Raw genomic sequence first — 25,610 nt, 5'->3', positions numbered from 1 at the left:
CGGCCGCTAACCGGAGCCCCTTGCGGGTATGCAATGATTTTTTATTTTTTATTTTTGTCCACTTGCTGGGCATTTCTGTTCGCCTGGTACATTAGCTGCATTTTTATTAAAATTTCGGGATTCAGCGGCCATGTTAGACCAACGGCAATGTCGGACCTGATTTTTTTAATATAAGTAACCAACAAAATAGCCATTTTAAATAAAAACACAGAAGATTTCTTTTTATTTTATATAATTTATTTTTCTGTTGTTATCAATTGATATCTCTTAAAATTATAAAAATACATATTAATCTTATAATGATAACAATTTGTATTTGTATTGCGGATATAGTGTTTGCTTAAACCTAGAATGACTTTATCCAATCCTGGAAACATACGCCTTTAAAGACTCGTGGAAGTTTGAAGGATCAGTTTGAATTTTGAATTCTTGAGTCTGAAATGATAAAAATCAATTTTTAAAAAAACGTTTTTGGGTCATCTCTTCGAATGTGGATTTTTGGATGGGAATCGATAGTCGGGGTCCGTACGAGTAGAAAGAGGTGCATCACTCCGAAATTGGAGTTATGTCGTTTCAAAACGACATAACTCCCCGCGGAGATATGACGTTCCAAAACGACATAGCTCCCCGCGGAGTTATCTCGTTTGGAGCGGAGATATGTTATGTCGTTTGGAGCATCATATCTCCGCGCGGAATTATGTCGTTTCGGAACGTCATATCTCCGCGCGGAGTTCTGTCCTTTTGGAACGACATAACTCCAATTTCGGAGTGATGCACCTCTTTCTCACTCCGTCATCTCTTAGAATGTGGATTTTTGGATGGCAATCGATATTCGGGGTCCGTACGAGTAGAAATAGGTACATCACTCCGAAATCAGACAGTATTTACCCGAGATATTTCAATTCGAAAATTTTCGGAAAACTTTGAATGGCCATATCTCGGCCAAATAAAGCGGGCAGATTGGCAGGGTTATGTCGCGGAGGTCCATAGAATAGAACGGCATAAAAGTTTTCAGATTTCCGAAAAAAGTCATTTTTAGCAAAAAAACGTGATGTAACCACTGCATTTTTGGTCATTTTGGGTCATCTCTTAGAATGTGGATTTTTGGATGGCAATCGATAGTCGGGGTCCGTACGAGTAGAAATAGGTACATCACTCCGAAATCAGACTGTATTTACCCGAGATATTTCAATTCGAAAATTTTCGGAAAACTTTGAATGGCCATATCTCGGCCAAATAAAGCCCAATCGCGGGCAGATTGGCAGGGTTATGTCGCGGAGGTCCATAGAATAGAACGGCATAAAAGTTTTCAGATTTCCGAAAAAAGTCATTTTTAGCAAAAAACGTGATGTAACTGCATTTTTGGTCATTTTGGGTCATCTCTTAGAATGTGGATTTTTGGATGGTAATCGATAGTCGGGGTCCGTACGAGTAGAAAGAGGTACATCACTTCGAAACCGGACTGTATTTACCCGAGATTTATTAAATATATTTATTATCGTACAAATTTTGAAATTTCGAAACCGACGCCATCGAAAGTTCTACTCCGTACAACCTGAATTTTCAAAATGAACCTTATGACTTTTGTAATCCTTTCAAATGGTTTCGAATCCAGTGGATTATATAATATACGAAGTAAGTACGCTACCAAATTGGAACGGTTGAAGAATTAAAACGCTTGCCTCTAAACAAAGGTTGTGCTCTCCGTGAAGGCGCCACAGAGTCTTAGCTTGTCGCCCGTAACAATCGCTCGCATAAACTGTGGCCCCATATAAAGACCCTTTTCGGTTGATTTCGTATCACCATCCAGACGTAAAACATAATCTTTGCTGATCAACCGATTGGATATATCCTCTTCGAGTTTAGGACTCAATATATCATACAAGCTGCCACTGCTGCACAGCACATCGCCCGCAGCGCCGCGCTTCTTATCTACAATTGTGCAGCTATTCTCATTCTTGAGTATTTCCTCAAACTGTCGCTTGATCTCGGCCAACGAGCTGCATTTTGGATAGCCAGCGAGTCGTTCAAAGCACTTGAACTGATAGAAACGACGCTCCAGCTCTGCCAGATCTTCGAGCAGATTCCTAACATTGGGCAGCTCATTCGTGTGGGCGCGCGAGACACGACACAGATCATTTAAAAGCTGTTCAATGTGGCTGCTAAACAGATCCTCCACGTGGGCATTGCTGTAGATGTCCTGTAGGAGTAGAAATAATATATGAATTGTGTGAAAATAATACTTAAATATAGTAAAAAATCCTTTTGAAAGGCTTTGTATATTGCAAGAGTATCTTAATGTTCGGCTTACATCTACCATAACTTACAATTAACTTCAGTATGGCCGTGTGCAGCGTGGGTATAATAGTCAGTCCATAGATTTCGCTCATATTACGCGTTTCCAGATAGTGTAACACCTTTAGCGCCTCATTGGTGTCATCGAAGAGGCGTCGCTGTCTGGCAACTGGAGTGGGCTGTGCCTGTTGCCACACCTTTTGCCAGGTGTTGCCCTCGGTGGTCATGCGCACGCTCAACTGATGCACAGTCTCTCCACTGTCTGGAGCGTTAATAAAATAATATGATATATTATCGTTGCAAACGCATCGCTAACTTTACTCCCTTACCATTCTGCACCTGCTCCCAGTCTTTGGGACTATACCAGCGTATAAAGTCCTCCATTTTGCCTCGAGGATTGGCCGCCTTGAATGCTTCCATATCGGACAAAAGCGAAGTGCACATCATTTGTGTGCTCAAACCCGAACCGGGTCCCAGTTTTAACATTACCTCCGCGTCGTCCTGCAGCTGATCTTCTGTCTTGGGCACCGGCTCTTGCGTTTCGGGTATATACAGAAACTCTTCGGGTTCGTCTAGCAAACGCTCTTGACCCAAACGCTTCAAGCGACCCTCTGGCTTGAGGCTGAGCACCGCTTTGGTTGGTGAGCCGCTTGCGGAAGTTGGTTCGTCGCAGTCATAAAATTCGGCATCATCCTCCTCGTCCTCATCCGTTAACAGCTGCTCCTCCACAACCTTCTGCTGCTGCTGTTTGCGCTTACCAAGCGCCTCGCGCTGCAAGCGACGCTCCACACAAACGTTGAGCATCTGCAGCTTTTGGTGCAGCAGACAGGTGCGTGTATCCGGAAAACCAGGTGCAACGCTGTATAAAGAGATTTCGGTTAAAGAGCAATGCAAGCGTAAATTAAGCAATATTTGTACAGTTTGTATTGTGAAAAGCAATTTAATTTAAAGCAAATAGTTTGGAATATAAACTTTGCAAATTGCAAAATAGCAAAAGCTTAAATAAGAGCGAATAAAAACCTTTAAGTTTACAGCTGACAGTCCTGAAAACATACCAAAGTTGTTGAAAAGTTGTGCATCTAGCAACGCAAGACGGATTTAAAAATGCAGTAACAGCAAAGTTCTTGATCTGGCAACTACTAATAACGAACAACGACATCAGCTATTACAACAAAGTTGTAAACCTCAGACTTATCAATAATATCATAAATATATCGATCAGTAGACAGTATTGTATACTGTGATGGTATATGCCGAATGTCTTGATAATAGCTAATTAAGATAATTAATAAGCCCAGATCAACCTTAAATAAAATATAAATGTCGATCTAAGCAACGTCAGTGTGTATCGATAAACATGAAAACATGATATATGATCATATCGATAAATGATTAATATAAATTATCGATAAGTGTACAGCTAATTGGCAACCCTGAAAGATCCAACCTGTCAACCCTGATAGTCTTATTTTGAGAATTTAAACATTTGGCAACTTTAGCACATAAAAACAAACTTAAAGAGTTAGAATTCATTTTTAACTGCTAGAAGTTAGGTAACCGTTCGCGAAATCAAAGTGTTGCAGACTAAGAATAAAGTTCAAAATGATAAACAGTTTGTTAAAGCCTTTTTTTTAATGATAAGTTGTTAAATAAACAGCAGATGTTTAGAAGTGCAGCAAAGTTAGAAATATTTACAGTTCATTTGTTAAGCTGTTAAAGTTTTATTCAATTTGAATATTCTCATCAAGCAGTTCAGATAATTTAAGCGGTACGTGTTGATATGCATCTATTTACAAATTTGCGTTGTGATATATTCCAAACAAAATAAACCTTTTTTAAGAATTTTGCATACCCTTAACAAAGACGGCGATTTGAAGTGAGCTGAGCTGAGCCCCTTTTCAAGCCAACAGCAAAGTGGCAATAAAGGCGTCAGCTGTCGGTGTCTATGCCAATGACAATGGCAACCTACATATGATATATATATATATATATATATATATATATATGCCCAACTATATCTTCAATCCACGACACGCACTGTCTAAAGACACAGAGGGAGAGAGAGAAAGAGGGAAAGAGAAAGGGAAAGATGGAGGGAACGCGTCTTTGTCACCGTCGTCGCCGTCGCCTGGCACATTTGGTATTCACGCTGTTTCATCCGCTTTTGTGTGGTGCGTGGCTTTCGGCTTGTGCATAGTAAATGAGCTCCTCTTGAGGGGCAACGGGGGAGGAGCTGCTGTTCCCGTGAGTCATGGACAAAGAGTTTATTGAACCTCAAGTAGTGGCAATTTGAACAGTTATGTGTTGCATGCACAACGCTTCGTCTTCTTCTTCTTTTGGCCAGCAACGGAACTGACTTGTTTGGTCAGCAGCGGATGTGTCCAGCAAATTGCTGCGCCCAATGCACAGCTCTACTCTGTTCTATTGTGCATTTGCATAAAGTTTGCTTATGAGTTTCGTATGGAGAGGCGCTGCAGCTGCTTAAAAGCTTTTTTAAAGCGGCTAAAAACCAATTGACAAGCATTTTGGCCAACAACTGCTACCAGAATGCTGACCACAATGGAGCTAGCTGCCTTCAGCTGGTATCTGGTTGGCCAGTTTAAGCTCAAGTGCGCTGTGCACATCATTAATTGTTTCGGAGGGGGGAGGAGCCGGGCTGAGGTGAACCTCGTCAGGACAACGCCCCCGGCCATAAACTGGCCAAATAAATGAGCTAACGTTACGTTTTAGTTTGTGGCCAGAGCATAACAATTTGTTTTGGCCCATTTTATTTTTGGCCAAGTGACTTTATAGTTCTATTTATTTCCCAAGCCAAGATGTTGAATATATAAACACACACTCAACATGCGCAAGTTGCCAAGGTCTTAGCCTTAAAGAGGCCTATGAGAGTTAAGAGACTGTGACAAAAAATAAGTACATTGCCTATTTTTGGCTTTCGTTATTTAAGGGACTTTCAATTAAATAGAAACAAAGTTGTTAACAGTCATGGCTTATTTTTTATCATATTTAAGTTAAATTTACTAAATAAACAATTACATTATTGCAAAATATAATTGTGTATAAGTAGAGAATTTGTATCAATAATTTATGTTCATAATTTTATTTGTATCGCATATTTTTTTAAAATAATACAACAGAATATAACACCCAAGCCTATGTCAACTCTATTGTTTATCAGCACATATTGTTTGTCAGCTTATATCAATAATCGAAGCTACTTTCAGAATATTATTTTTATATGTTAGATCTAAAGCACAGGGAAGCATCAAGCTGTATTTTTAGGGCTACAAAATGGCCCTCAAGAGTGTGTGGATACCAAAGCACAAGCTAAGATTGTTGTGAAAATGGCAGGAGATCTTGAGAAAAAAGAAATGAATAACTAGTTCTATATATTTGTATTTGTAATTGCAGGTCCCTAGCTTTTGTAGTTACCGAGATCGACGCGTTAATAAAGACGAACAAAAGTGAAATGAAATAGGGCATTAATAAAAGACTAACTTCTAGTCAAAATCCGAAAAATTATGCGATTAGGCTAATCAATTTTCGCTGACTACAATTTTTTTTGGCTATTTCCTTCTTTTAAAATTTATTTCTATTCCCTAAGCAGGCGCCAGCCGTGAAATAGAAAGTGATTTATGGCATTGTTAACAATCTTGCCATAGACAGATAAGAGTCATACGTGTGGTTCTTTAAGCTTACCGTACATGGGTATATATATACTTATATGTTTTTCAGGTGACCAGATTTTCGTAAGGCTTAGGCTTTACAGAGATTGATTTATCAATGTGACAGACTATAATGCCACAAAGTCATAGTCATATAGTTGGTTCAATCTCTACGTATATGATATTAATAATCTAATCTGTGGGTATTTCCTCTGGGCATGTTCTTCAATAATGAATTAAGATTTCTGTTGGCTTATCAAGCAGCAGATCCTTTGATATAAAAGCAAGCAAGCACAGTTGGGGCTGAAAGTGATTTCTGATTAGTTAGCAGCCAGCTGGCAGACAGAACGAAACAGAAAGTCGCAATGAAAGGTGGGTGCTGGCTACTAATTGACCTCTTCCAATATGTGGACTGAGTGCTTTGAATATTCACAGCGGGTAGCAGCCTTGTGGCACTCTTGATCTTGGGTCTGTGTGGATTGGGCCAGAGCCAGCGCATTGACGATATATGCACGCTCTTCTCGAATAATACGGTTATACGTGATCCGGAGTCGTGCAGTCGTTCGATAACCTGCATTGATGGCAAGAGCGTTTATAGCACCTGCAAGGGCACCACGCCGTTCTTCGACAAGGATTCGCTGAAGTGCGTCAAGACGCTGGAGGGATCAGATAGTTGTGGTGTGACCTGTGCGAATGCGACTGGCCTATTTATATCAGATCTAAAGTCATGCTTCGGCTACTATTATTGTATGGACGAGGAGACGCCCGTTTATGGCGTCTGTCCGGACTCTACGCACTTCAATGAGACCATACAGGAGTGCACCTGGAGTCATGCCTCCGAGTGCAAGACAAGCAGCTTTGACTACTGCAGCATCATCAAGAACGGCGTCAACTTTGACAATGTGCAGGGCTGTAATCGGTATCATGTGTGCACTAAGGGCGAACTGAAGGATGAGACCTGCAAGACGGGCTATTATCAGGCCAGAACTGGGACATGTGTGGACAAGAATCTAGTCGAATGTGATGCCCATCCCTTACCCAGCAATGTGTGCGGCACAGCGAAGAGCCCCAAGAAGAATGAATTGGTGCCAGATGGTGCCACCTGCCAGGGCTATTTCTTTTGCGCGGAGCAGGCCAATGGCACACCCGATGAGAATCCAATATGGGGCAAATGCGGCGATGACTTGTTCTTTGACAAGAGCTCACAGAAGTGCATTGAGCCCAACAAGGTGGCCTGCTCGGAGGATCGCTGCCAGGGCCGCACCATTCCCTTCGTTTTGAGCTCCACCAAGGGCTGTCGCCACTATTTGCGCTGTGCCGATGGTCGCACCATTGACGAGAAGACCTGCGGCAATTACTTCTTCGATGAAGCCAACGCCGTTTGTGTGGCTCATATTTTAACCTATGCCATATGCTAGTAACTTCGAAAATTGCCAAATAATTAAACATCAAAGGCTTTTCTTAGAATTCCCAAAGAGTTTTAGCTGGCAGGATAGTAAGCACTTGATATTTTTTTTAAGTTTAAGCCTTAGGAAATTAAATACATTTCGTTGAAATGAACTACAAATCGTTTGACTTTCTAGATTCCATAGGTTTAAAACAAGCATTAAAAATTTTGCTTGACTTAATCGACCACAATAATCTTAGCTCTTTAGGATTATCTTATCGTGGTCCCACAATGCAAACAATAAACCCTCATATATCATTGGCGGCCCAACACTTTGTTTAGTTAAGAAATCAAAAGCGTCGCAACAAATTATTGTAAACGTCTGAAATGTTTATGAGTCCAATTGCAGATATGATCCGCTGCTTGGTATTAATTATTTTGATAGAACAATTAATTAGCTCCATATTACTGTAGTGATTGATAAGTGAGCTTATCTAAAATTGAGGATCTTCAAGTAAAAACCTTGGGCGTAAATTTAGCTTTAAACTAAACATTGGTCACAAACAAGGCATGTTGATAACTCTGTTGATAGACAATCTGGCAGTTCTTAATCGCAATTTTAAGATGTATAAATATAAATAAATAATGGATTGTTTTGTTTTCTTAACAAGTTAACTTGATTAGAAATCACAACAAGCTGCTTATCAGACATTTTTAATAAGCTAAAACAACCTTTCGCACAGAACATGATTGGGAGAGTAAACTTTCCAGGCCAATCAACTTCGATAGACTTGGCAGGGGTTTCCGAAATGATCGATAAGTGCACTTATTAACAGTCTGGCAACTCCAATTAGCACAAATTTAATTTGCTTTTAAGATTTGAGAATCTTTTCATTTAATTTCCAGGCATTTTAACGCCCAAAAGGAACTTTAAAAGACTCATGAATGGCTTCTAATAATATTAGACCCAAGGAATTTTCATGAACTTTTTCAATTTTAATGCGTGCGATGACCTGAAAGATTAGTTCAGCTAACACTTTCACACCTGCCCACACACACACACACACACACGCATACACACTTCCAGTCATATACGTAAACTTTTCAATTGACAACTTTTCGTCTTTAGTATACCCAAAAAAGAGAAGAAAAAAGGAGAAAAACTTTTTACACCTGCAAATTCTAATCCACTTAAATGCTTAACAGCATTATCATGCGGTCGCCCAGCCACGCCCACAATGTGGCCACTCCCACCCACTAAAAAACTGTGCCGGCAGCAAAAACAACTTCTCGCCCATTGTTAAAAAAAAAAGAAAACAAAACAAAAAAACTTCAATTAAATCTCGTTTTAAGTGAGAGGCTCAGGCCCGAAGGGAAAAATTGTTTGTAAGCTGTCCCAAAATAGATGGGCAAAAAAAAAAAACAACAACAAGAAGCAGAACGAGAAAAATTTGTAGCTTTGCCTCGGATCCGCTCGGGCATTGTCTAAAAATGCAAATTTAGCCGAAAAAAGACAAAAAGTGAATAATTATGCGGCGAGAAAAAAACATTAACACCTTCAATTGGGTAGAGAAAAATGTATTTTCCTCTGCTTTTTTTTTGGCTAAAACTTTGCAGCACAACTGTACTTGATTCGTTTTTCATTCACTACTTTTGTGTCTTGCAATTTTCGCACTTTCGCGCATTAAAAATGTTTGTGATGCAATTAATGCGACCGGCGGCAGCAGAGGAAAAAATCTGCAGAGCGAACAAAAAAAATGGGTGCAAGAATTTTTTAATTAAATTTTGCGGCCGGACAGTTGAGTGAGAAGTGAGCGCCGAATGGCAGGGGCCTTGGCAGGGGTTGGGGTTGGGGGTGCCAAGAGGAATGCACACTCAAGCGCAAAATATTTGCTGGCCACGTAATGCAATTTAGACTTGAATTGGACAAAACATAGGCAAGCAGCACACAAATGATGGAGGGGAAATAAAAAACAAAGAAGCGCGCAAATCGCGTGACAAAATGAAGTCAAGCGAACGACATTTTGGGCCGCAGGGCACAGAAAATCGACCAGAAAGACATCTGCTGAGAAACTATCAATCAAAAGACAAAATGTTGATTATTATTAATAAAAAGGGGGACCGAAGCGTGCAGCTTTATTTATTTATTATTATATTTATTTGTGGTCTTGTGGCTGTAAAACAAATCAATGAAGCGTTCGATTTGCTCAACTTTGAAAGGGGGCGAGCAATTTGTCGAGGGGAGGGTTGGATAATTGTAATTTTACTTTTACTTTTGCCTTTAAATAATTCAGGCAAAATTGAAAGTGCTCGGCCTGCAGCGTTTTCGGTGAATAACTAACGAGAAAAGTTCAATTCCAAATACATTGTATTTCGTGCTATTCGAGAAAGCCAAATAAATGCAAAATATTTGTCCATATTAAATTCGTAAGCAAATACATTTGACCCGTTGCAAATATTTTGTTTATTTAAGAAATGTCTTTATAAAAAATAAACATATTTTTGCACAAAATCAAAGCAAACATATTTATTTTAAAATTTTACGTGCAACTTTATTTATGAGAAAAATCCATTTTATGCTGAACTAAAACTCAGCTCCAAAATGCAAACACTTCAGTTTTTGTGGAGCTTTACAACAGCTTATAAAATTTTAAATAAAACGCATGAATAAATAACTAATGTTATTGAGTGGAAGACAAATATCAGATCAAAAGAAATATATTCTTAAAAGTTGTTAAGAGTCAGATGAACTATTTATTTGATTACAACATAACTTTTGCACGCAACATTTTCAGTTGGGGAAATAAAATGTATAAGTTATCATTTTACAATGCGCACAACCCGGCGTATACGTAACTTATATTTAAAGTGCATTCAACCCTATTGTGCTCGTAATGCTTCAAGATGAAACAATAGAAAAGTCTCGAGCTCGAAAATAGAGACACCTCAAAAGCATAAAAGTTGTGAGGCCCAAAATTGAGTGTGGCCATAATTCATGATTATGCAAAAAGGTCAACAGCTTTTGACTGGACCGAAGGGACAGTCCACTTTTGTTACGGCTCACTTTATTCTCTTCTTTTTTTTATTACGCGCCTGTCGCGTTTGGCAAATTAAATTAAATGTCCGGCAGCATACACACCACGATTTTGTTGCTGCTAAAAGGGATGCAGGATTATTGTGCCTTCCTTATTCACCTTCCTTTTTTATTTTTTTTTTGTGCATTTTTTATGCTGCTTTTTATGGGCCGTAGCGCTGGCAGCTTGACAGGCCTGACCGGGCGGACAGGCAAATTAATCAAACTAAACTGCCAAAGGATCAGCAGGAGAATGATGAGCAGCCCACAAAGTGGGCATTAGAGAGGGGGGCGGGGGAAAACTGGGGTAGATTAGGTAAGGTGAGACACTCTCTTCACGCGCAGTTTGTTGTTTAACGAGCATTAAAATCAAATTGAAAGTAGCTGGACATCTGATTGATAAATCTGGTTGTCCTCCTTTATTGTCCCTGAATGTCCTTTTGACCAACTACTTGGGCAAATATATTAATTATATAATTTTAAGCACCGACAGCTCTTAAGACCCTGTCTAACTAGACTCTCTTTCTCTCTCTCTCTTTCAGCTCTATGCCGGCGCCAAGATGAGACGCACCAGCACTCAAACAGCGACCACGCCCACATATCGACAACTTTGGCTGCCGTCGCTGCTTTTGCTTTTAGCAGGCAGCAGCCGCACCAGCGCCCAATGTCCCTGGCAGCGAGATGTGCCCGATCTGCAGACGAGCTGCATATGTGCCTATAATCTCGGACGAGAGCTGAGCGTACAATGCGATCAGGTAAAAAAAATTGTTTAAAAACGAATTCAAGAGAATCTTTAGTGTTTTGTTCAAAAATCAGCAAAATGAAAGTACATAAAGATTTATCCCCAAGATGATTTTTGCATTTATAATTTTTAAATTATTATATTTTTTGCCAATTTATTTCTTACTCTGTGAGCTTAATTTCTTTTAATTTATCAATTTTATCTTGGTAATCGAATCAGTTGTTGTTTGAGTTTCAGTGAGTTGTTTAATAAAAGTGACTTGTAAAGCTCATGGTAAAAGCTGCTGGTAAACTAAAAACTTTAAAATATTCCTTGTCTTTTAAAGCAAATTACAACTTGTAGCTTTAAATTTTGTGTTAGTTGATTACCCTTTGATTTCTTGTACACGTCAGGTCGAGTTCACGCAATTGCTGGAAGCAATGAACAAATATGCGCGTCTAAAGCCCGTGGACTTGTTGTATGTGAACAATGCGACAATTGAAGAGCTGCCAGATGAGGTGTTTAGCAATCTGAGTCTGCACAATGTGCAGCTATCCAGTTGCGGCATCAAGAGGATTGCAAATGGCGCATTTAAGGGGCAGGAGTCGGTGCTAAAGAATCTCAATCTGCAGGATAATCTGCTGAGCGAGGTGCCCGTGGAGGCGCTGCAAGTGCTGGGCAGGCTCAATCTGCTGGATCTGTCTCGCAATCAGCTCTCCAACATACCCGACGATGCCTTTGCGGGCCTGAACAAGCTGTCCACGCTGAAGCTGAACGACAACAATGTGACGCTGGCGCCGGGCGCATTTCGTGGCCTCGAGCAGAGTCTGAAGAATCTCAATTTGAAGGGCACGAAACAGCGTCGCGTGCCGGAATGCATACGCGGTCTGAAGAGCTTGGCTTTCCTGGATCTCTCGCAGAATGGCATCAAGGAGCTTCCGGGCGCCGGTGGCATACGCGTCTTCGATGGCCTAGACGCGCTCACAGCGCTCAATATGGAACGGAATCTCATCCAGAGCATTGCGGAGACGGCATTTGCGGGCGTGCGAAAAACGTTGAGCTCGCTGAGTTTACTCAACAATTTGCTGTCGGACTTTCCCATCGGCGCTGTGCACTCACTGAAGGAGCTGCGCGTGCTGGACATTGGTTTCAATTTGCTTACCAGCCTGCCGGAGGCGGCTTTCCGTGGAAATCCGAGCATCACACTGTTGGCCCTCGACGGCAATCCACTCAGCACGGTGCCGGAGGGTGCATTTGCTCATTTGAATGCCACACTGCGTGGTCTGTCGCTGGGCGGGCGCTTTCTGCACTGCGATTGCAAACTGCGCTGGGTTGCCGAATGGATACGCAATGGCGATTTGCAGGTGAGTGTAGCGTATGCCTATCCATTCCATTGTTTCCTAGGTGACGCCTCTCCTCTCGTTATCTCTCTGTCTTTCGCTAGGTCACCTCACGTGAGCGCAATCCACAGTTTTGTGGCACGCCGCCGCGTTTTCGCGATCGCGGCTTCTACTCCATACAGCCAGAGGAGCTAAGCTGCCCCGAAATAGCCGATGCCGCGCTCCGTGGTCCAGTCGGTCTGGCCGATAATCTCAAGCCGACGTTTCCTTCTTCACCCGATTCCGTAGAGTTTGAGACGGGCTCAGCTATTGGAACGGGCACCGGAACAGCCGCCTCGGCGCCTGTTGCCACAGCCCCAACAACAACAACCACATTGTCCACGACAACAACCACAACAACAACAGCAGCGCCTACAACTAGTTCCAGCTCCAGCACATCAGCCAGCACGGTGAGTGATTGTATTGGTTGCAATTCGAAAGCTGAAACCAGTTTACAGACGAACTTGATAGATATGAACCAATAGCGAACCAGTTTGCTGAGTTCGGAACTAGTTTTGATCAAGCTGACCCACCATTTGAACTAGTTTAATATGAATCAGGAACCAATTTAAACGCGCTTAGAACTAGATGCTAAAAAGTGATATTGAAAGGGTAAAAATCATCACTTGAACCTAGATTTGAATGCATTAAATCAATTTATTAGCTGCATTTCAACATTCCTTTTAGCGTGAACTAAAATTGAAATTGAATGAATGAATTGAACAGCTTTAAACGAGCTTTTGAAAAAGGTTTCAAGAATTATATTTTATAATTATATAGGACCAATTTGTAAAAAAGCTAAGTAAAAGAATTAAAACTGATTAAATTGCTTAATTAAATTAATTTGAATGGTAAAACTAGGCAGGATGAGAAAATAAGCTATAAATATATACAGCAGAAAATTCTTGATTATTAGATTCACCTTTGAGACTAGAAAGTTCCCATTCGGATCTTAACTAGTTCCAAAATGACAATAAAATGCACAATTTTGAGCGATTTTTTAAATGTAAGAAATTATTTATGCATAGTCAGCTACATGAATATCTCTTTTTTTCCATGTGGTCGCGCCACATGCCACAACAGACTCGTGCCCCAACACAAGCCACAACGAAAGCGACGAAGGCAGCAGCTGCTTCGCCAACGGTGGGCGTCAATGGTACCGGCAGCGTTCAGGCCACGGCCATCTCGTCGACGAGCAGCAGCAGCAGCAGCAGCTCCTCGACATTGCACACAGCCGGCAAACAGGCGCCCGGCTGGCGACAGGGAGCCAATGTCAATGCCAATGGCAGCCAACACAAGCCGCAGCGACCACCGCTGGTGCTGGGCTATCCGCCGCAGCGTGGCACACGCATCGACGATGCCAACGAGGTGCAGGTGAAGCATGCGTTCCGCCAGGACAGCTCCGTGATCATACAATGGGACTCGGAGACGGCCAACATATTGGGCTTCCGCGTTGTCTATCGCCTGTTCGGCGAGAAGGCCTTCAAGCAGGGCCCGCCGCTGGAGGCCAGCGAGCGTGAGTTCAAGATCAAGAATGTGCCCGCCCAGGAGTGCATCATAGTGTGCGTCATATCGCTGGAGGAGCTGCACGTCACGCCCGAAACGGTGCCCTATCAGCAATGCCGCGAGGTGCGCACCGTCTCCTCGCAGACCTCCAACATGGATAAGATAACCATAGCGGCCAGTGCAGCCATTTGTGGCACCATCATTGTGGCTGTGATTGTGTTCATTGCGGCAAGCAGGTGAGACAATTGTAACTGCTTCACGGGGCGACCTTTAAAGCGTGTTAGGCCTATTTGATGGCATCCATAAATATTTTATGCTATCAGCAAGAACATTATCAAATGCCTCTCCACACTCTCTCTTGCAGACGCTCGCGCAAACTGCAAAATAACCAGCAAAAGAGTCCGCTGCCAATTGGAGGTTTGCCCGTTAATTGTTGCGGTCCAACCGGTTCGCCAGGACCACTTGGCTCGATTGCCACGCTATCGGCGTTTAACAATCACAAGGTGAGTTTGGTTGCCAATTGGCCATAAAAAATATATATGGAGCGGATTGGCCAAAACGTTGGCCTCAGGTTGTTGCTAAATTGGCCTCTGTGACTCGGAAATGGCCGCAATTGAAGCCAACATTTTTCCATATATATATTTTTTTATTTTTATTTATTTGCCAACAAATTAAACGTGGCAGGCGGAAAAAGAAAAAGATGTAGCCTATATTTTTGGTCTAAATTCCCCTCTGTTTTCAGCTAGTTGCCAACAAAATATTTAGTTGAGTTTTAAATAAATTTGAATTTATATAGCTGCAGCCAGATACTAAAGCTATTTTATAGTCCCAACAAACCGAGAGAATAGTCTGCTTTAAGTGTAAATTAAGCGGCGTTTAAAATGATTGTAAACAAAGTTTATTCATGTTTGAGTTAAGGTCAAACTGATTGCACAGATTTTTGTACAAAAAGAATATGCTTCATGCCAGTTAACAGCATCGAATATTATACAGACGAATATTTAAGAAAATTCTTAGGCCTATTTTCTAAAAAAATAAAAAACCCAGCAAGATAACTTGCAAATAGTTTAAATTCAATCTTTGGACAGAAATTTAAGAGCTCAAGGATATGCAGATGATTGCACATGCTATTAGTATTGCCTATTATCATGTCAAAGACAACAACTTTACTTGAAGAATTCTTTAAGAATAAAGTATTTTAAAAGTTTAAGCTATAAAGACAAATTAAAGAAAGCCAAAAAACAGTTTAGCTGCGTCTTTTACAGACAAAATTCTAATAACTTATTTCTCTTAATAGAAACTCAAGTAAGTTCTTTAAAATCTGCCTCAATCAATTATTATCTCTCATGACCATAACCATGCCCTGCTCTTATATCGCGCCTTCTCTCTTCCCTTAGGAATGGGATCAAGTATCAGCGTACAGTGGACGCTCGATACCGCGACCACGCATCTATCCAGTCGAACAGCCCGACGATATGCGCAGTCATTTCTCTGGCATGCCCGGCAAGGTGGCCAAATCAAGGTATGTAGAGTAACAGCTAGTCGGTGTTGACATCGAAATTAATACAAAACAGCCTCAATCATTGAAAATGTTGGCCAAATATTTGCTTGATTTTTGCCATATTTAATTTGTGTTTATTTTATTGTAATTTCATATTTCATTATGTTTGTTATTTATTCATGCCACAACACGATGCACACACACTCATTCACACACACACGAACGTACACATACACACATGCGACTGCCACACACAACACCAAAGCAGATCCATAGCCGATGGGCAGTCGCAGCACAGTTTCTCGAATAATTCACATCGCGGCTATTTGGGCAGCGCCTTCCCCACAAATCTGGTCAATTCGCGCCCGGAGCTGCGTCAATCGCGCCAGTCGCTGGCCGCTGCCTCCGAGCGCATGTCGCGCGCCTCCTACGCCGGCTCCATACATGGCGGTGGCGGTGGTGGACCTGGCGGCGGCGGTGCCAACGGCATGGGCGGCATGGTCGGCGCCGGCAGCTTGATGGGCATGAGCGGGCTGGTTGGCCCCGGCGGGCCAGCCAGCATTGCATCCAGCAATGCAAGACGCTCGCGTCCGCGCTCCAGATCACGCGATCAACTGAACACAACGCACATACATAACCATCGACCGGGAAGTCGGTAAGTAGAACGCAGACACACAACAACCAAAAGATGCTAACCCTCCAGGTGATTGGTGCGGCTCAAAGAGACAGCATTCACACACTCAATTAACACACACTTACACACTCACACACAACACACACAACTCGGATAACTGTCACATTTCGCTAATTACAAGCGTCACACTTTCAATTTTTTTGCTCAAGAGTTTCTCAAAACAAAACCTGTTTTTTTTTATTATCATTTTTTATGTGTTGCCATTAAATTAATTATTAACCAGTTGCGCATCTCCCTCTTCCACCCAAGAGCAGAACTAAAGCTTTTCAAAGCATGTCTTGAGCTTTGAGTATGTTTTGCTAATATTTGCATAATAAAAGCATTTAAATTAGGTTTGCTTTGACTCTAATTTTTGCTTTTTGAATTCACAAAAATATTTAATTAATGCGCGTAAAAAACAATGTTTGCTAATTTGCGGAAAAGTAAACTGAAAAAAGCACAAATATTTAAGTTTGTAAAAACTGAAATACTCGAAGCCTAGTAGGTTTTATTTGAGCCAAAAACTACTATTTAATTTTTTTAATAAATCAATCAAGCTTTGGGAATAGGAAACTACAACGAAAAATTATATGAGGAGAATAGCAAAGAGAAATTATAAAGACGGTCCAATTAGAATTCAAATATTTAAAACTGTTTTTAAGAACAAGAAGAAATTGTATATTCCAGTCGATATTTGGAAACATTTTCGATTCTCATAGAAGACCATCAAGAAATTATATATATTATCTATTTAAGATATTTGGAAATATAATCGTTTGCTAAGGGAGAAGAACATTAAATTGTGTATATTATCCATTTAAAATATAAACATAAACAAAACAACATAAATATAAACACTTTATTTTTAATAAAATAGATAGAAGTAAAAAGCTGTTCTTCTCTTTTTCTGATAGTTTGACTGACGGATTAATGGTTAAGAGCACTCTTTTGTTATAGAAAAAACTCATTTAAAGTCAAACTACAATTTTTAATGAAAGCCTCCCCATTTATTATGCAATCTGTAAAACAAATAAAGTACCTTCGACAATAGCCTTAATTTAACGCCTATTCAATTAATTAACCACCTCCGAGCAAACCTCATAGTAACTTTTAATAAACGAACACAACTAACTGTTTACTTAATTCATTATTATCTTTTTTTGCTGTTATTTGCTTTGCTCAATGTTGTAAATTCGTTACGTCCATTATATTTAATTTCGTTTGGTTTCGTTTCGGCTTTAACATTTTTGCACAAGTCATTAACCGCCTTTTCCACACAACTTTCCCAACACACAAATTGAGTAAATTGTTGTGCATTGTAATTGATCTATTCCCCCCTCTCGCTCCCTCTTGCTCTCTCTCTCTCTCTCTCTCTGCTTGAGCAGATATTCGACAGCTGGTTCAACGCACACGTTGAACAATTATTGCGACACATCGGACAATTGGACCGATCATGATATGGATATATATATGGCGCGCAATCCAACAACGCGCAACGGTCTGGTGCCATTATGAGGGCGGCTCATGTTATCCTGATATTTCAATGTTGTATTAAATTTGGATGGCATTTTCTGACAATATCTGACGCCGGCCATGGCAGCGGGTGGCGGTGCAGGCGATGGACGGCGTCAGCAGCAAACTGCTGCAACACAACAGCAGCAGCAACAACAGCAACGACATAGAAACAATCAGCAATTGGAGCAGCCATATCAACTACAACAGCAACATCAACTACAACAGCCACAACAACAGCAACAACAACGTTTACAATATTACAATACACCGCAAACGCAACGCTGCACCTCGCCGCCAGATGTGGTGCCCCGTGCAGCCAATTTCCATAATAGCAGCAGCAGCAGCAGCAACAGCCACGCGTGCAGCACCAACAACAACAACAATCAGCAACAGTCGCTGTTGCCAGCTTCGACAGCAGCAGCAGCAGCAGCAGTAGACAACGGCGGCATTGTTGTTGAGAACTATTTTAACGAATATGAGCGTCAGGAAATCATTTATCACCCCACAAGCAACAGCAGCAACAGCAACAACAATAGCAGCAGCACGCCAGCAACACGTCTGGGCAGCCGCAGCAATGCCTTTCGTTTACAGTTAAACGCGGCGGCAACGACGAATGCAACGACTAACAATATTTTATATAGACGAAACAATTATTTAATAGATGCAACTAATGCGCATACATTTAGTGATAACTGTAACTGTACTTGTAATTGTAGCCTAAGCGAGCAGCAGCAGCCGCAACAGCAGCAACACCAGAGAACAGCAGCAACAACAACTGACAGCAGTTGTGTTGACACACAAGCAGAAGCATCCTTGGCGCCGAGCACCTCAGTGTCAAGCATTGAGCAAGTGCAGCCAGCTAAATATGAGCATGAGACAGCAACAATTGCAACAGCAGCAACAACCACAGCAACAACAGAAGCAGCAGCAGCAGCTGAGGCCTTGTCTGAACTGAACTTGACATTGGCTGACATTGACACGGACTTGGACTTGGACATGGACACGCTTTGAGTGCAATACATAATTCTAGTTGTTCCTGCTAACAATTTAGTTGCTGTTGCTGTTGTTTTCGTGTCCCAAACAATTTGCATAACATTTAGAAAGAAGAAAATAAGCAACTCGAAGAACTTAGCTAAACTATTTTTGTATGCTGTTTGTGTTTTTGTGCAATGAATACGTATGTTAACCACATAGACATTATATTTGGTTTGTGTACATAAATGTATCTGTATCTGTATCTGTATCTGTATCTGTAACTGCAATTGTATCTGTAACTGTAACAGCGCTTTCCTTGGTTCTTTGTCGTTGTGCGCGTAGATTTTTTTGGTATATCAGCAAATGTTAAGCAATCAAAGAACTAACACGTAAGTCAATATCTTATAAATGGTACTAATACACACAAACACACACACACACACACACACACAACACACACACACACACACACACACAACACACACTTACACACTAAACTATTTAATATAGCATAGAAATGAACAAAACAAAAATCTACAAAATCAATTCAAAACTGCGGTTGGACAAGCATAGAAAATGAATTATTTGTTTAAAAAGAAAATATCACTACTGTACATAATATTATATTATAATATTATTGCTTAAACCATTTATATTTATGCATTTAATTCAAGCACATTTTTATGTTAATTAAAACAGTTTTAAAATATTTCATATTTTTTACTGATTTTATGTTAGAAAAGTGCTTGAATGAATGCTTTAAAGAATCAATCTCTTTTGATTTAAATAAAATATAAAAAACAAAAACATTTTCTTTATAATAATTTAATATATTTTCCAACCCACTTTGAGCAATTAACAAGAGTCTCAAGAGAAGTTACAAAATTCTCAAATATTTCATTTGCTATGCTTGTCGAAACCAGTCAAACAAAAGAAAGAAAAAAAAAAAAGAAAAAAATCACATTCCAATTGCCCTGCAAGTGGGGCGTTTACTGCCTTGAATATACTGAGTAAATTATGAGAAATTGCATTTTCTCGAAATTTGTGTTGAGCATTTTTAACAAGCAATTTTTTATTTGCAGTCCAAGAATTTACATTTTGTATAAAAGCTTCAGTCGAAACGTTTGTGTGCTAAGTTTTATACTTATAACAATTATTTGTTTAATTTTTATGTTTAATTATAATTTTATAGTGAGATTTTAATAAAATTAAAAGAAATCAAATTAGAAGAAATTTACTCTTTTCGTTTATAAATAAATTCTAGTTTTTAAAGGAAGGTTTGTATTTAATTTTATTATAATTCTTTTCATATTTTGTTGCCTAACTTTTTTTCTAAAATCTTTTTTTAATATTTATGATTTATATTCATTAATATATTTAGTGTAATTTTTGTATGCTTACTGTAAATCTTTGTACATAATATTGATAGCCTTAAGCTTTCTATTTGAGTTTCAAACATTCTTAATGATGGGATTTGCCTGAGCGCAAATCCGAGCGAACACAGTTGACAGTTAACAATATTTAGTGCCCGTGGGCAGGATTTGGGCCCTACAAAGCCCAAATCCACAATGCTCATGTCTGGCACTAAATACTTAGTACGTTAAGGTAAATATATCTATTAGAATTCGATTTAAGAACAAGTTAAGATAACGCTTTGAGCATTAGACAGGTAAGCAACACACAATTTAGATGGAAAACGGGAGCAATTATTTAGAACAACAACAATAAAATTATAAATATAAACTATATGAATAAATATAAATCAATTGTAGGTAATAAATTTGGAAGATAACAAGAAGAAGCAGCAGCAGAAGAAGAAAACACCCAACAATTTTAGGCTTATATTTAAAACTAGAGCAAATGCAAATGTTTCACTTGTAAAGTAAGCAAAATAAATAGTTAAGAATTTCATTGATCGATAACTCGATACACGGCTGAGTTATCGATTATAGTAGAATGTAAGAAATGCAAAATCAAATTTAGTATTAAACATAATTACAATGAACTAAATTAATAAACTGCCTTAGCACCAGCGAGAAAAGAGATCGAAAATGAGGAAAAAGCACGTGCTTAGTTTTTAGTTTAGCAGCACTTTAGAGTACCAAGATGAGCTGGATTTGATGGAACTGTGTATTGAACACAAATACTGCCAAACATTAAGTTCCAATAATAGAAAATCACGTGACTTTAAGGACATGTCCTTAAGAGATCTACTTGAATTCACTTCCTTTTGAACCCTTATACAATAGATTTTCTGTAAGAAGGAGTTGGGAATCTTAAGTATTTTGTTGTCGTCCCCCAATTTGTAAACATTTCTCTTAAATGTCACGCTGAAACCCATAAGAAACATGATTCTGAGGAGGGCTCATCTCTTAAGCCACAAGCGACACCAACAACGATAGATCGTTAAGCAAAACACCACCCGATTTTAGATTTTAGAACGGATCAAAGTTACTCTCTAACAATAAATGTGTGTTAAATTGTTAATGTATTCACTAAAGTGTTAACTTTGCGGCTTCAACAGTAACAAAATAATATATAACAAAGCGTTAGCAAAAACTTCATTAGAGACAAGTTTTGACAGTTTTGTTTGTTGTATTCGAAATATAGAAAAAAAATAAAAAACACAAATTTTTCGTTTATACGCATCAAGTTCCAAATAAAGCATATTTTTGTTAAGACCCATAGTTGTATTAATATTTCGTATTGTTCGGGGTACTCACCCGGGCACTGATAGAGAATTATCCCACAATAAACGCAATTGACGCGTAAAGGCCGCCCACAGCTGCGCCATGCCCTCCAAACTGCCCAAATGGGCGTGGCAAGTGGCCAACAAGCAGCTGAGACGACAAACCAAAGAATCAGCAACTGCGCTCTTGATGCTCATCGGATCGAACTGCAAGAAAGAAAGCTATAAAAATTTAGATATTTCATCAAATAATCAGTTACTATAAGTTTAAGTGTAAGTAATGTGTTTATGTAAACTGTATCCACCTACCCAATCGAAGATCCCTAAAAGAAGTATTGAAAAGGGGGCACCGAAAACTCAATACAGCTGGTGTATATAACGAAACCTTTAAATGTGTTTATAAAGCTATAAAGGCGCTATATCATATATAGAATGTTGATGATATGTTACACATTATAAAGCTCATTATTGATGCGTATGGATAAGGTAGCTCGAAAAAGAGTCTCAATAAAAAAAATGAAACAAATCAACACAAGACATCAATTTTTAACCAATTGTTCCTTCGAAAGCTGAATTACATAGTTCTTCTATCCAATAGACCCAAAATACATCGCTGTATTAAACTAAAAGTCTTATTGAGAGTTAGAAGCAAATTGACTTAGAACACGGAAGCAAAATTATCGTTCGAGTTCGTCATGCTAATCAAGAATATATAATCAATAGGCTTTGAGCTATCTCCTAATGCATTAGCTGTTTGATGTAGAAATGAACCTGCTGGAAGGGTAAACACGTTCATAATTGTAAAACGACTCACCTTTTCTTTGAAGCTCTGCTTGGCATAGGGAAATAGCGCCATTTCTGGATGCATATCGGGAAACAGATATGCCAATAGCTCCGTGAGTTCGCTCTCTGTCATGGGTCCAGGCAAACGTTTGGTAAGACCTGCCTGCGAGGGCAGCTCATAGTTGCGCTCCCTTCGCGCGGTCAGCTTGTGTTCCGTCAGCTTATCCAATGGATTTGTGCGCTCGGCGCCGCTGCTGATGCCAGAGAAATTGCGACCCACATACGATTCCAGCGAGCGCACGACCTTGCCCACCGCTTGATAATCTTGCAAGCAGCAACTTAGGTACGAAAAGGCCTCCACAGATAAATAGATCTTGCCCAACGGTGCTTTGGAGGGCAAAAAATCCGTGCGCTGTTCGCTATCAAAGGCCACGGTTTCCGAGAGCTCTGGCCAGGTGTAGACCAGGTAGCTCTCTGTGGATGACTCTGGCGCATAACCATGCGGTAGTGCATAGAAATGCTGCACATCCAGTTGCTCCACGTCGCCATCGATGGCTATGTCCTCGGAACTTAGACCATGATCGAAGGGCACATATAAAGGCATGCGTATGCGCACCGCATCCAGCGTGTAGGTGGTGCGGACTGAGACCTTGGCTTCCTGTGTGTACGCGGAGGGCAGCTTGTCACGGAAGAGCGTTACTAGGCCCGTCAAATAACGGCATTCCAGTGGCGCTTGCTCCAGACCAATGAGTCGAAAATTGGTGCGTAAAGCGGGTGCCAGAGCGACGCCCGTATAGAAATTCCACTTGGGGTCGTACAGCTGCACAAAGATGGGCACCACGCTGGACACTTCGGCAGCCACCACAGTCGCAGCGCTCAAAAAGAAATTAAACTCTGATGTGGACTTCATGTAATTGCTGGCAGCATTCACGGGATGCAGCAGCACAAAGCGCCGCAGTCCATAGATCCGCGCCAACGTGTGCAGCTCGCTGGAATTGCGTATGGGCGGCCCAAAGCTGTTCCAAATGCACATCAAATCGTGATGGCAATTCGTACGCTGCAGGCAGGTGCCGCCCTCCTCGCCCACTACAACTGTCGCCGTGTTAGTTGGCTGCGCTTCGTAGTAGTCCACGGCAATGCTATTGCGAAGCATGTCCAGAGTTTGCGATTCTACGTGCCACTTGCAATGGAAGAGCTCCTCTGGCTGCAGTGGGACGCCCACGTCCACGGCCACCTCCCATTTTTGTAGCAGCTCGCCAAGCTGGGCGTTGAACACCTCCCAGTCGGAATCGGCGCTAAAGTTTTCACGATAGAAATCGTTATCGTCTATTTCCTCGGCCATTACTTTGCAATTTGCGCGTATTAACAAGCAGCAGACAAACAAATTGCAAATTGCAATTAAAAACTGTGTCAGCTGTTTTGACAGAGTTGCCACCTCGCTGCAATAACTAATATGCCACCCAGAGATGGACAAATTGTTTAGTAAGCAAATAGTATTCTTTTAATACCATTTTTAATTTTTCATCTATAATCCCTATGTTACGGACAGTAATGTATAAAATAAAAAAAAAAACACAATATGCTATTTTATCATAGCAAATTGAATATAGGTATCGATGGATGGGCATATCGATAGGTTGAAGGAGTGCGCAACTATCGAAGCCACAAGTTCTTAATCGTGATATATTGTATGGTTGATGGTCTTACTCACCCCTGGTTGATCTATGTCTAGCCGGCAAATCGATAACAATTTCTGAGGAATTTTTATGATATCTATGGCAAATAACTAGACATTCCTTGCTCAATAATCACAGATAAATTGTTAAATGTGCATTATCTTCAACTTGCATCTTAATTTTTATTTTGCCCGCTGCGTAGGAAAGCGTTGCCACACTTTCTGTGACAAAAGCAGCTTTAAAAACAAAACGCGTCTTATCGGTTTTTGCTTATCGAACTGTGAAAAGCCATTCCTGCACATCATCATGCGTCGCGCCGACAACAAAAAAAGTATATAAACAAATATTAAATTTTAATTCAAACAACTAATTTACAGCCTTAAATATTTTACAGAACTTAGTTATCGCAGCCAACGTTTTGTCTGGGACCCGGCGCCCACGAGACTCTTCTTGAAACTGTGGCTTGAAAACATTGAGGGTTTGCGCGGCGCGCGAGTTAAAACGCAGATTCACAGAGAAATGGCAGAAAAATTGCAGAAATATGGACCAACCCACGTAGAAATAAAGGCCAAATTGGATAATATGACTAAGAAATACAGGTATGTAGCTGTCGAATGCAGATGAAGGACATAAACCAGTGTCTACCTTGTCTTTTGTTCCAGAATAGAAATGACAAAATATCGCAACAGCGGGCAGCCATCAAAATGGGAATATTTTAGCCAAGTGCAGGAAATATTGAAGGAATCAAAATTGGTTAACTTGAGCCTATGCATGGCCGACAGTTTTGGTATACATATAGCACATAAAGCCATATCAAAATGCAGCTATAATTCAATTCACATCACTTACAGATTATTCGCCCATGGAGGATTCGGACAGCAGCGATTCGGCCGACTCGAATTTCAACGCGTTAAGTCCACCGGCAATAACCAATGGCGAAACTGAGCTACCAAGAAGCCCGGAGAGAGCCGTTTCTATCAAAAGTGACTCGGCCTACTCGGCAAATACCTATGCACCACCGCAATCAAATTATAGCTATAACAAATCAGAAAGAATCTTGAGAATAGAAGAGGCAAAGCTGGCCATACAAAAGGAAAAACTGAAATTAATGAAAAACATTGCTGATAATTTGTCGTCCATTCATAGGAATTTCCTTAAAGCCTACAAAATGAAGTGATACCGAACACATTTTATTAAAGCCTCTAACGCACTCACTTATTGAGCATGTTAATTAATTATATGTAAATTTAATGAATGCTTGCCTTGACTACTCTTAGCATAAGTGATTAATTATTATGTTACTTACCATCGTACAAAACGCAAAACACCAATATATCTGTTTTATGTATATTACTTGCATTGCTGCATTTCAGACCGAACACTTCTAATAATTCGAACTGTTTATTAGCCCAACTCGATCAGCTGTTCACAGAAGCCAAAAAAACGGGACAGTCTCATATTGGAAATGGCAAAAGTAAAAGGCGACGATAGGCCGACCGATAAATTGAATGTTTTGCATTTAGTTGACTGGGTGGCAACCCCCCTAAAGTTTGGAACGGGCTTTAAATATCACCCACATTTCTTTTAGTTTTTGTGTTTATATATTAATTCTACACTAGTTTTGGCAAAGCCACTGCATGCAACTCGACCAGGTGAGTTTAGAAAGAAGCACTTAAATTTTCTAATATTCTTGCTAAAGGTTCTTAATTTTGGTCACGAAATGTGTAAGACAGTTAATAAGACACCGGCATCACAAAGTGTACTTATGTATA

The 25,610-nt window shown here is 40.3% G+C and overlaps 4 protein-coding genes across 8 annotated transcripts; 3 read left to right on the top strand and 1 right to left on the bottom strand.

The window, feature by feature from the left end:
• Positions 1-258: 258 nt before the first annotated feature.
• Positions 259-25,225, bottom strand: LOC115758503 (rab3 GTPase-activating protein catalytic subunit). 4 transcript variants are annotated; one of them, XM_030699193.1, is made up of 6 exons: positions 25,145-25,225; positions 21,414-21,586; positions 2,625-3,154; positions 2,328-2,557; positions 1,683-2,200; positions 259-435 (listed from the first exon to the last, which is right to left on the bottom strand). In XM_030699193.1, exons 1-5 carry the CDS (start codon positions 25,196-25,198, stop codon positions 1,685-1,687), a joined length of 1,503 nt encoding a protein of 500 aa, XP_030555053.1. In that variant the 5' UTR covers positions 25,199-25,225; the 3' UTR covers positions 259-435; positions 1,683-1,684. The 4 variants fall into 4 exon arrangements, with proteins under 4 accessions (XP_030555053.1, XP_030555051.1, XP_030555050.1 ...); XM_030699191.1 differs by lacking the exon at positions 25,145-25,225 and adding an exon at positions 22,194-23,609 and having other exon boundaries at positions 1,649-2,200; positions 21,414-21,601; XM_030699190.1 differs by lacking the exon at positions 25,145-25,225 and adding an exon at positions 22,194-23,608 and having other exon boundaries at positions 21,414-21,601.
• LOC115758875 (peritrophin-44) lies at positions 6,326-7,378 on the top strand. The gene is made up of 2 exons (XM_030699670.1): positions 6,326-6,332; positions 6,396-7,378. The coding sequence occupies exons 1-2, from the start codon at positions 6,326-6,328 to the stop codon at positions 7,376-7,378; spliced, it is 990 nt and encodes a 329-aa protein (XP_030555530.1).
• On the top strand, positions 11,029-17,727 carry LOC115758504 (leucine-rich repeat and fibronectin type-III domain-containing protein 3). Its single transcript, XM_030699194.1, has 8 exons — positions 11,029-11,156; positions 11,538-12,505; positions 12,586-12,930; positions 13,604-14,262; positions 14,391-14,529; positions 15,424-15,548; positions 15,796-16,182; positions 17,586-17,727. Exons 1-8 carry the CDS (start codon positions 11,102-11,104, stop codon positions 17,713-17,715), a joined length of 2,808 nt encoding a protein of 935 aa, XP_030555054.1. The 5' UTR covers positions 11,029-11,101; the 3' UTR covers positions 17,716-17,727.
• LOC115758505 lies at positions 23,877-25,130 on the top strand. 2 transcript variants are annotated; one of them, XM_030699195.1, is made up of 4 exons: positions 23,877-24,169; positions 24,233-24,437; positions 24,501-24,625; positions 24,690-25,130. In XM_030699195.1, exons 1-4 carry the CDS (start codon positions 23,989-23,991, stop codon positions 25,013-25,015), a joined length of 837 nt encoding a protein of 278 aa, XP_030555055.1. In that variant the 5' UTR covers positions 23,877-23,988; the 3' UTR covers positions 25,016-25,130. The 2 variants fall into 2 exon arrangements, with proteins under 2 accessions (XP_030555055.1, XP_030555056.1); XM_030699196.1 differs by having other exon boundaries at positions 23,881-24,169; positions 24,506-24,625; positions 24,690-25,129.
• Positions 25,226-25,610: the final 385 nt, after the last annotated feature.

This window comes from Drosophila novamexicana, unplaced genomic scaffold (assembly GCF_003285875.2).
Source record: "Drosophila novamexicana strain 15010-1031.04,08,12 unplaced genomic scaffold, DnovRS2.1 tig00000193-arrow-pilon, whole genome shotgun sequence".
Taxonomy (NCBI): domain Eukaryota; kingdom Metazoa; phylum Arthropoda; class Insecta; order Diptera; family Drosophilidae; genus Drosophila; species Drosophila novamexicana.
The sequence above is the reverse complement of the archived record's forward strand: the minus strand, read 5'-3'. Positions and strand labels throughout refer to the sequence as shown.

What these genes read in the sequence shown, in the direction of transcription:
- LOC115758505 (XM_030699195.1), top strand. Translation starts at nt 23,989, where the DNA reads ATGTGCATTATCTTCAACTTGCATCTTAATTTTTATTTTGCCCGCTGC. An exon ending in TCGCGCCGACAACAAAAAAA is followed by an intron (nt 24,170 to 24,232) that starts GTATATAAACAA and finishes AATATTTTACAG; the next exon opens with AACTTAGTTATCGCAGCCAA. An exon ending in AATATGACTAAGAAATACAG is followed by an intron (nt 24,438 to 24,500) that starts GTATGTAGCTGT and finishes CTTTTGTTCCAG; the next exon opens with AATAGAAATGACAAAATATC.
- LOC115758504 (XM_030699194.1), top strand. Translation starts at nt 11,102, where the DNA reads ATGTGCCCGATCTGCAGACGAGCTGCATATGTGCCTATAATCTCGGAC. An exon ending in GGCAAGGTGGCCAAATCAAG is followed by an intron (nt 15,549 to 15,795) that starts GTATGTAGAGTA and finishes ACACCAAAGCAG; the next exon opens with ATCCATAGCCGATGGGCAGT. An exon ending in AACCATCGACCGGGAAGTCG is followed by an intron (nt 16,183 to 17,585) that starts GTAAGTAGAACG and finishes CTGCTTGAGCAG; the next exon opens with ATATTCGACAGCTGGTTCAA.
- LOC115758503 (XM_030699191.1), bottom strand. Translation starts at nt 23,504, where the DNA reads ATGGCCGAGGAAATAGACGATAACGATTTCTATCGTGAAAACTTTAGC. An exon ending in AATTCTCTATCAGTGCCCGG is followed by an intron (nt 3,155 to 21,413) that starts GTGAGTACCCCG and finishes CTCTTTATACAG; the next exon opens with CGTTGCACCTGGTTTTCCGG. An exon ending in CGGCCATACTGAAGTTAATT is followed by an intron (nt 2,201 to 2,327) that starts GTAAGTTATGGT and finishes CTACTCCTACAG; the next exon opens with GACATCTACAGCAATGCCCA.